General features: G+C 42.2%; 1 protein-coding gene across 1 annotated transcript in view; it reads right to left on the reverse strand.

The window, feature by feature from the left end:
- Nucleotides 1-1,456: 1,456 nt before the first annotated feature.
- hdac6 (histone deacetylase 6) overlaps nt 1,457-11,315 on the reverse strand; it is an 18,681-nt gene continuing 8,822 nt past the window's right edge. Inside the window, 23 exon segments of the mRNA XM_034086588.2 lie at nt 1,457-2,006; nt 2,128-2,211; nt 2,724-2,852; nt 3,557-3,703; nt 4,239-4,382; nt 4,727-4,930; nt 5,025-5,161; nt 5,238-5,415; nt 5,872-6,021; nt 6,124-6,316; nt 6,404-6,609; nt 7,395-7,563; nt 7,882-8,010; nt 8,265-8,412; nt 8,582-8,649; nt 8,876-8,982; nt 9,061-9,150; nt 9,429-9,488; nt 9,580-9,645; nt 10,258-10,387; nt 10,536-10,605; nt 10,837-10,955; nt 11,050-11,147. Coding sequence (XP_033942479.1) covers nt 2,143-2,211; nt 2,724-2,852; nt 3,557-3,703; nt 4,239-4,382; nt 4,727-4,930; nt 5,025-5,161; nt 5,238-5,415; nt 5,872-6,021; nt 6,124-6,316; nt 6,404-6,609; nt 7,395-7,563; nt 7,882-8,010; nt 8,265-8,412; nt 8,582-8,649; nt 8,876-8,982; nt 9,061-9,150; nt 9,429-9,488; nt 9,580-9,645; nt 10,258-10,387; nt 10,536-10,605; nt 10,837-10,955; nt 11,050-11,147 — 2,811 coding nt within the window. The 3' untranslated portion in view covers nt 1,457-2,006; nt 2,128-2,142.

Consider the following 11,315-nt stretch of genomic DNA (forward strand, 5'->3'; position numbering starts at 1 on the left):
TGGACGTAATCTCGTCTTTGTTTACATTAGCAAGCCTCGCTAACACTCAGAGCTAACCTGTACTGGAGAGCACATGTGTTTAAAAAGCAGGAAATAAAAAAAGGAACTCACCTTGTGATAAACCCGCAAGAGAAAAAGCATTTGAGCTCCATACTGTTTCAGAAATAATCTTTGATGTGATTTAGAACAGGATGGTGTTTTATCACAGCAGAATTTAACTTTATCTCCGGTAGAATTCTGATCAGGCATTAGCTCCGCCTCCTCTGTTTAAGCTAAGGACCCAAAATCCGCGTTTCTCTAACAGGGTTGCAAAAGAGGGGTATGAGCAGTATGAGGCATGGCTACAATGGGTGATCTGTTTGGTATTTTAAGCAAAAAACTTCACAGACATGTTTTGTATGTATGGCGCTACAATATATGTTTCCAATATAGCATAATAGGTCCACTTTAATTTACATCAGAATCAGATTATTATTATTTTTTTAATAATGGGACACAGGGTTCGGTCCGGATTGATTTGTAGTTCGGTCCGGATCCGGACCTAGGTCTGGAGTTTGAGAAGCCCTGCCCTAGACGGTAGCATGGTGAAATATAAGCTGTTTTACGTTTTAATATAATAAAATAATGTGTACTTGTATCTACCGAAAATGTTTGAATCAGTTATTAAATATGAAGTTCTTTCGGCAGAAATCAACATCAAAATAAAACTTTCCAGGTTCAGTAATTAATATATATATTCGAAAATAAAAAGTATACTTTTTTTTGTTTGTTTAAAAGTTTATTTTCCTTGAAAGCGGAGAGTTGCTTATGAAACTGTATCATAACAATCTGTCCAGCATTAATAATAAGTGACCGATGCAGGAAAATAAATATACATACAAACATCTTAATAGAAATAAAACAAACGGGATGCACACACACACACACACACACACACACACACACACACACACACACACACACACACACACACACACACACACACACACACACACACACACACACACACACACACACACACACACACACACACACACACACACACACACACACACACACACACACACACACACACACACACACACACCAGTTTGCCCCTCCGATGCAAACTGGTTTGTTTCGTTGTTTGTTCACATTTGCTCAGCTGTAAAGAGAAAACACATCCAAACCCAGAAGTGTAATTAACCAATTAACCGACAGAAACACCAAATGTTCAGACTTGTCAAACTAAAGCGGAAACCTTAATATAAAACTCTAGAGTGTGCAGCTACACAATTAATGTTAAAGTTTAAAGATGCATAACTTTGTTTCCAACAATAAATTATTTAACAGGTGTGAAAATCAAACACTTCTGAAGTGAGGTAATGCTCTAATACCGTCAGACTGTGTGATATAAAGAAACAGTAAAACAATTAAATTAAAAAGTGCAGATTATACGTTGAATTATTTGAAAATGTATATCAGAATTTTCATCCATTTATTTTCTTTCTGGTTGAAATAATCATCCCTTTTTAATTCTTTATTTCTCTCCGTTTCTCTTCCCAGAACATGATCTTTTTACCTAATCTCTTTAAAGTTGTTTTCCCTATTTTGAGCAAGAACACATGGCAACCTGTTTGCAAAACAAACCAACTTGGTTTAGGTATTTTCTGACACTATACAAAGTAATAAATTATTTAAAAAGTAAAGTGAGCTAGACATCGATCGTTATCGGCCATTTGTGGCATCTTTTGAAGGCAGATATATTGCAGGAAGTAATGAGAGTTTGGAAGTAATTAATCAAAACTAACATCTTCCAAGTGTGGTATGAAAGAACGCCAAATACATGCACAAATAAAACTGCAGATTTCACATTATCGAGTCACTGGTTGTGGGCGTGGCCTCTTTCTGACATCATCACCACTCTTCTTCGTCTGCTGTCTCTTTTTTGTTCGATAAAGTTTGTCACTTCTTCATGTGTTAATTTTTTGGCAGCTTTGACACACTGTATTTGAGGTCCAATCACACTGAGAGAAGAGGGGCAGAAAAACAGGAACAACATTCAGATTTGTACGCCTGCATCCTTATCTTCATCTCCTCCTCTTCACCTAAATCTCCTCTTCATCATGTTCTCCCATTCTCCTTCACCTCCTCGTCTTCCTCTCAGCTCCATGGAGGAATCTCCTCTCCAAATTTGGCGCAGTGCGCTGAGTTCTTAGCTTCATACAGAATCTAAAGGAACAAGAAGTTTAAGCTTTTATTTAGGTAAAATATGTGTTATTATTAATATAACAATCTTAACAATAATGATAAATATAATAATGATAAAGTACTTTATATTAGCGCTGTATTTGCTGTGAAGTTTAATATATCTTGGAATAGCTTTAAAACAATAAAACAAGACATATAAGTACAATCTTTAATAGAAACACCCTAAGGGGGAATTAGGAATCAAACAAATCCTTTATTTTCATACATTTTATAAAAAATATATATAAAATCTCTTAACCTCAAATGTTAAGAATAATATTAAAATATAAAATAATAAAGTTAACCTCAGAACCAATATGTTTATTGTCTGTGCTCATGGAACAAATACAAAATAAAATTCATATCATTATAAATGCCATAAATAATAATAGCATTAATATATTATATTAGTAAAAAACCCAATAAAAGTTTTGAAAATAAATACAATAATAATAATGATAATAATAATATCAATAAAACGAATGAAGCCTCACCTGGTTGTGCACGTAGGCCTCACACAGGTAGCACCACACAGACAGGTCACAGAAGCTCAGCACCATCGGGTGCTCAGACACAACGCCGTGAGTCACCATGTGCTCGTTAACATAACGACCGCAGAACACCTGAGACAGGAGGACAGCAGGTGAGACGCCTTCATCATCAACATGTGAGACAGAGTGTGTGATGAGGGGAGAGACAGTGTGTGTGAGACAGAGTGTGTGATGGAGGGAGAGACAGTGTGTGTGATGGAGGGGTGAGAGAGAGACAGAGTGTGTGATGGAGGGGAGAGACAGTGTGTGTGAGACAGAGTGTGTGATGAGGAGAGAGACAGAGTGTGTGATGGAGTGAAGAGACAGTGTGTGTGATGGAGGGGTGAGACAGTGTGTGTGATGGAGGGGTGAGACAGAGTATGTGATGGAGGGGAGAGACAGTGTGTGTGTGTGTGTGTGTGTGTGTGTGTGTGTGTGTGTGTGTGTGTGTGTGTGTGTGTGTGTGTGTGTGTGTGTGTGTGTGTGTGTGTGTGTGTGTGATGGAGGGGAAAGAGAGAGTGTGTGATGGAGGGGTGAGACAGAGTGTGTGATGGAGGGGTGAGACAGAGTGTGTGATGGAGGGGTGAGACAGAGTGTGTGATGGAGGGGTGAGACAGTGTGTGTGATGGAGGGGTGAGACAGAGTGTGTGATGGAGGGGTGAGACAGAGTGTGTGATGGAGGGGTGAGACAGAGTGTGTGATGGAGGGGTGAGACAGTGTGTGTGATGGAGGGGTGAGACAGAGTGTGTGATGGAGGGGTGAGACAAAGTGTGTGATGGAGGGGTGAGACAGGTCACCTGGTAGCAGGTGAGACAGATCCAGTTCTCAGCCTCGGAGCCACAGTCCTTACACGACTGGAAGATGTCGATACCTGCCGGGGGGAGGGGCTTAACGACGTCCAGGTGAGGACACCAGGAGAGAGGGTCCACCACGTAGAGAGGGGTCTGAAGACAGACAGGCAGAGAGAGAGACACGTTGGTAATGTGACGATAGACGGTAGATTAAAGAACAAGATAACAGAGTGGAGAGGAATGAGCCTTTTAGTGTCGTCCTTTAGAAGCCTGAAATAAGTTCTGTGGTTGATACAAGTTTAAGAGTTTACTTTTATTTATATTACAAGTGTCTAAATGAGATGTCTAAACATCATAATACAGAACATTAGCCGCATTTAGCTTCATGTGACCGTAATTGAGTTCCTCATAGCCTAATGTTGGCTTGTGATTGCATCTACACTTCAAAAATCCTAAAGTAGTGTTAATACGTGGAGATGATCCTGCGGAACAAAATATGACATAAACGAGAGTTAGCAACAGAGCTTAAATAGTAACAAAATGAGCAAAAATCCCATTGCTTTTTGTTGAGAGAACCAGGGAGGAGCTAACTTCCCAGTCAATACAAAAACAATGCATCACTGCTATTTAAATATGGGGTTATAAATATGTTCCAAGACAAAAAAGTTCATAAATAATATTCGCTCACATCCGCCTGTCCTCCACACGTCAGCTCCAGAGAGGTCTGAGGCTGCGACCAACCACACGCTCCGTCCTCCTCCGGTCCCGCCCCTTCTTCACTGGCAGGCTTGTCTCCAGGGGCAACCGACTCTGGAGCTGCCACGGCAACATCCTGCCGTGTTAAAAATGTGTAAAAAACATGAGAAAAGTTATACGATTCTTAATAAGATGGGATGTAAACACTAACAGACCAGAGAGGTTATGGAGAATGAAAACAGCCGAAAGCTAATGTCATTTAATGTACCAAAACTGATATTTAAAAAATGTATCCATGTATTCTTTACTTTATTGATATAAATCAACATTTTGTTCTTGTTTATGTATATATATGTAAATATTTATTAGGAATTTATAATCTATATTTTAAGCGCTTTGAGCACCAGGAAAAGCGCTATATAAATAACATTTATTATTATTATTATATTTAAAACTATAAAGATCTGACTTCCTGCTCACCTGAGGTTGTGTACTGTCACCTGATTGGCTGTTCTCAGGTGTCACTGCAGATGACTCCACCTTCTCCGGGCTTTGGCGTACCTTCGGCCTGGCCCCGCCCACTTCTGTGGATTTAGCAGGAGTGTGATTGGCTGAAGTTTGACAAATGTCCAAACCGGCCAATCCCTGCGTGAGCAGCTCGAGACCACACTCCGTCTGATTGGACTAGAAAAACAACAATAAGGAGACACACAATTTTAGATTTTTTTTTCATTTTCTTCATTCTAATTTTAATCTGCAAAAGTGCTTTCATATTTACTGTTGTTTTCTCCGGTTCTGTAGGGGGCAGAGGTGGTTTGTTTGTGCTGCCTTGCTCTGACTTCTTGCCTTTTCCTTTAAAAATACGTTTCCCACGATGCTTTGGGGAAGGCAGGGACACCCGGACAGACTCTGGGACTAAAAAAAAAAGTAATAAAGTTAACCAAATGAAACAAAAAAAGAAACAAATTGAATTGATTTCAAAATAACTGACTGCGTATCCGTAGCGACTTCCAGTAGGGGGCGTGGTGTCGGATGACCTCGTTGATCGTTGCCACGGCGTTGTGATGAGGAGGGGGGAGGGGCATCGCCAAAGAGGGAGGAGGGTCTCCTAGCAACACGCTTGTGCACATCGCCATGGAGTCAGAGATGGATGACAGGTTATAACCTCCCTGAGAAAAAGAGAAATGTCATGTACATTTAGTTTTTAAATATTTGTATTGGTATTGACAATAAACGTGATATTTACAACAGAAAATATTGTTATCATGTTAATACAACTGTGTAAATAATCCAGCATCTTTAAATCATTTCCGTTTCTTTCTATTTTCCCCTGTCTGCCTCCACCAAAGATACATATACATTGTTATTGCCAGCATTATCATCATTCATTTCTTGTTCAAAATAGCATCAGATTTTTGCTGTGAATCCAAACTATTGCAATAATCATGTAGATAAGATTACATTTTATGAAATATATAAACATTTTGTAACTTTTCTTTAATGGAAAATGAAATGATATGGTTAGTAATTAAGACAAATATAACATCATATGCAAATAGTATATGCATATCATTATAATTGTCAATTTGACCGTCAAAGGATTATTTCACATAATCAGGGCGTACCTCCAGTATATGTAGCACCCGCCCCCCAGCCAGTGACATCAGCAGGTGAGTCAGGTGGGCATATCCCTCCGGCGTCATATTGTACCCCCCCAGTGGATCCCCTCGTGCTGCATCGAACCCGGCCGACACCAGAACCAGACCGGGGTTAAACTGCGGGGAGAGAGTAGACCAATCAGAGTGTGCTCCTGTGTGTTTATGTATATGTGTGTGTGTGTGTGTGTGTGTGTGTGTGTGTGTGTGTGTGTGTGTTACCTCGGTGGCGATCGGCATGATGACACTGTGAAAGGCAGCAAGGTAGTCGGAGTCGCCCATCCGCCCGCCGCTCCACGCCACGTTGACGTTAAACCCCGCCCCTTTAGACACGCCCACCCTGTCCGGGGCGGCGTCCAATGAGGACGGGAAGAACGATCCGTTGTCATAGCGATGGAGCGAGACGTACAGGACGCTTGAGACGGAGAGAAAATCCATCGTCACTTCAACTCCAAGTCACATACATTTCATTAAGTCGACTTTAAATCACTTTAATGCTCACCTGTCGTCGTCCTCGAACATGTGCTGCGTCCCGTTGCCGTGGTGAACGTCCCAGTCCAGGATGAGGACTCGCAGCGGTGCATCATGGGATATTTTCTGTGCGTGGCGAGCTGTGACCGCTGCCGTGTTGAAGAAACAGAAACCACACGGAGAGTCTTTCTCTGCGTGATGACCGGGAGGACGGACGATCGCCACGCCGTTACTCACCTGGAGAGGAAACAGGAAAATGTGAATCAATCATTTTATTTATACAGCCTGATATCTCATAACACAATCTGTAAAGCGTACCATGTCTCACCCGGAGCTGCACAGGATATACTCTATGTGCAGTAACGCCATCTCAGCACTGAACGAATAACTCATTTTGTATTATATTACCATAATAGTTCACCAAAATGTCTTTCCCAAAACAATCTGCAGTCACTTTCTGTTTCCTCAATTTTTCTTCTACTTCAATGTATTTTCTACATTGGCTATTTCAAACCGTTTTCTCCGGGAGTTTCCAGAGGAAGGAGGACTACGCACACATGCAATAATGTATTTCCTGTGCGTCTGCCTGCTAAGCACTTTGGCTATAAAGGTACTGTATAAAGGCATATTCTTCGCCTTGTTTACGTTTGGTCTGAAGACGTGTGCAGCGTTACCATAGGAACATGCACCTCATACAGTATGTGCTCTAAATCTGAACCAAATATATTTATACATTAATGTACATTACTACAACATTGTTTGTTGAAACCCCAGGCACTTTTCACTTCCTGGTTGGATGCGAACTGCATTTCGTTGTTCAATAAAGTTGAATCTAATGTAACATAAACACACGTCTAGATGTATTTTTAAACTTTTTTGTAGTATGTTGATGTGGTGAAAAACAACATGTACTCTGTACTCAAACTAAAGCAAAGTGACGTATGAGACTGAACTTGTGTGTGTGTGTGTGTGTGTGTGTGTGTGTGTGTGTGTGTGTGTGTGTGTGTGTGTGTGTGTGTTACCTCTCCTGAGAGGATCCTCTCCACGGCGCTGAAGCAGCCTCCTGCAGCCAGCAGAGCGCACTGGTAGCTCTGGTTGTTGATGAAGATGGAGTTAAACTCCAGACCCAGTTTGTGCAGATCTCTAGGCTTCATCTCTGCTGTGGCCTTCATCTGCTCAATGTGCTGCACACTGCACCGGACACACACACACACACACACACACACACACACACACACACACACACACACACACACACACACACACACACACACACACACACACACACACACACACACACACACACACACACACACACACACACACACACACACACACACACACACACACACACACACACACACACACACACACACACACACACACACACACACACACACACACACACACACACACACACACACACACACACACACTTATCTTCTGACAGTTTCAGGCCGACAACAGATATTTATATTTGTTGTATGATCTCTCTAAATGTGTACATACCTGTGACAGGTGGACAGCTCCTCCTCTGTTGCTAAGCGAACTGGTATCCGTTTGCAACGACCGACCAATCCCAGCTGCTGATGTTTGGAGAAGATTTTAAAGATCCTCTGAGGCTGTTCAGGGTGATGTCTGCGGAGGCAAGGTTTATTCATATGATTACAATCTTACATAGACAGAATATAAATATCATTAGAACTGTGTTGTATGATCACAAGCTCTCAGATCTCCTACCGCTTAAACACACACACAATAAAAAGGTAATGTAGCAACATGTCTCCCGAAAATAAAAAAAGTCAAAAAAGTTGAAAATAAAAATGGGTCCTGCTGTTGCTTTATATATATAATATAAATATAGAGTGTATCTGCAGGTGGAGGTCACTCACCTGTCCCACAGGTTCAGGTGCTCCATCATCTTCTCATCATAAACCAGACCTGTTGTCTTGGCAACAGAGGGAGGCGGCTCAGTGTGCTTTGTGCTTTTCTCATTGGCTGTTGCTCTGATGACACGCCCCTCAGCCAATCGGCTGCCTTCTGCAACAGAAAAATGAAGAGAACAGGACGTTTATTAAACATCATTTGACATCCTGGATGTAAAGAGAAAACATTGTCTTATAAAATTCCCCAGATCCCTAACTCTCTACTAATTCTGTGGACTGAATAATGTTCCACTAAATGAAGAGATAAATAATAAAACTCTCACCGAGTGTTTGCAGAGAGGCCCAGTGAGGATACAGAGCTGAGACCGTCTGAGAGATGGACTGCAGAGCACTGACACACACACACACACACACACACACACACACACACACACACACACACACACACCACACACACACACACACACACACACACACACACACACACACACACACACACACACACACACACACACACACCACACACACACACACACACACACACACACACACACAGTTAGATATATAGCAGCAGTTATTTATGAGCTCAGGTGTGTCTCAGATGTTCCAGATGTTACCTGTCAGACGGAGCGTAGGGCGGAGTCAGGAAAGGGCAGGCTCCTCCCAGCAGAGCTCTGACACACGCTGCAGCGCCCTCTGCTGTCGACTGTAGGTTATAACCCCCCTATACACACACACACACACACATAATGAGTAAAAAGTATACAGCATACATACACTGATGATATGAAAGGGATTTTACCTCGAGAGCGAGAACAAGTCGACCTTCTGCCAAACTCATCAACATGTGAGTCAGAACGTGGAAACACTGAGGATTCACACACATCCCGCCCTGAACACACACACACACACACACACACACACACACACACACACACACACACACACACACACACACACACACACACACACACACACACACACACACACACACACACACACACACACACACACACACACACACACACCACACACACACACACACACACACACACACACACACACACACACACCACCACACCACACACCACACACACAGATTAAGATATTATTAAACCAATGAATGAATATTCATTTTGGTCAGTGCTCCCAGGTCAGTGGAGTTTTCACCTTCTCATCTCCGACGGCAGCATCGAATCCAGCCGAGACCAGGACCAGCTGAGGCTGAAACTGAAAACACACGCAAACATTTATACATTACATATATCAGTGTTACTCGTTTCTAAACAGCAAGATGCTTCCTTGTTCTCTCCGGTGTTACCTCGTAGGCTACGGGCAGCAGCAGTTGCTGAAAAGCTGCGATGTAATCGGCGTCTGTCATCCCCGTCTGCGGGATCCATGACACGGAACAGGGTTTTAAGAGGTGTGGAAAGTAAAGAGTGACAACAAAATATACAGTCTTTTCCCTTATTCTGGATACTGCAACTAAGCTGTTATATAGCGAATACAAATGTATTAATATCAAGCTAACACTCCGGTTTATATGTACTCGTGTATACTCTGAGTAAATCCGTTTTTGTGGCTTACTTGTAAACCTGTGCCATCAAACCCTCTCTCTTTGATCCTTCTAGAAAAGGTTGGTATTGTGGAAATACCTGTCGATATCTATGTATTTTTGAATGTTTAAAAAGTAGGTTTGTTTCTCCTTCCCACAGTACATCTGGGCGTTTCTTTCGGTTAAGAATCTTTGCTCCATCCTTGGAAACTGAAGGCTTCTGTGTTTTCTGTATAAACAACAAAGCTAGCCAATAAAAAGACTGTGTCGCAAACTGCAGTAAACCGAGCATTCAAGTCGATTAAGTTCTGAATGCTCTGTACACATTTCCAAATGATCCTCAAACCCAAATTATATTGGCATTTTCCACAAGGTCTATATCTGAATATCCGACCAGAACATGCTGTTTCCCCCGCGTTGATAAGAGTCGTGTGAAGTGTGCACCTTGTTCCAGGGCAGGTTGATGTTTCTGCCTTCAGCTCGTCCGCTGCCGACAAACCGACTGTCAGACTCCGACAGGTGAGGCAGAAAAGACCCCTCCTCGTACCTGTGCACACTGAAGTAGAGGACACTGACAAACACAACACGTACACACACACACACACACACACACACAACACACACAACACACGCACAATATTAACGTGGTGGATTTTATTGTCAGTGTTTGCTATTTTCTTGAGAATTTGGAACCAGTATTTGATTTGATCAGGAGTTTACTGGGGTCGTCCTTGAACTGGTACTGGATACCACCCTGACCGTGATGAACATCCCAGTCCACTATCAACACCCCTGACACACACACAAACAACAACACAAACACACACACACACACAGATCATGTTTATAAAAAGGAACAATAAGACTTGCTTTTATGGTTTTTAGGGTATTGTCACTTTTATACATGTTGAATGAAAGCTCAGAATATAATCAATGTTAGAATACAACTTGGACAGAAAATGACAACACACCCACACACACCACACACAACAACAACACACACACACACACACACACACACACACACCCCCCCCTACCTGCGGACGGCGTGTCTGGTCTGAGCGTATCGCGCTGCGATCGCCACGTTGTTGAAGATGCAGTAACCGTTGGACATGTCAGACTGAGCGTGATGACCTGGAGGTCTGACAGAGAGAGAGGGAGGAACATGTTTTAGGACGCTGAAGTTCTTGTTAACGAGGAACACCTGAACGCACCACCAGAAGCTGCAGTTGTTACCTGACGACGGCGAATCCGTTCCTGAGTTCAGAGGTCATCACCTGATCGACCAGCTGCAGGACTGAACCCACCCCCTTCACACACACCTGGAAAGACTCCTGACACACACACATCAAAGACACATTTTATAAACAGAAATGCATTTTTTTTTTATTTGCAGCAGGTAACCAATTCGTTTTATTTACAGGATTTAAGAGTTATTTTATATACAGTTTCAGTTCAATTTTATTTACCAATTTATTTACAGTTGTGTTAATTTCACATTA

Source organism: Pseudochaenichthys georgianus, chromosome 7 (assembly GCF_902827115.2).
Source record: "Pseudochaenichthys georgianus chromosome 7, fPseGeo1.2, whole genome shotgun sequence".
NCBI lineage: Eukaryota > Metazoa > Chordata > Actinopteri > Perciformes > Channichthyidae > Pseudochaenichthys > Pseudochaenichthys georgianus.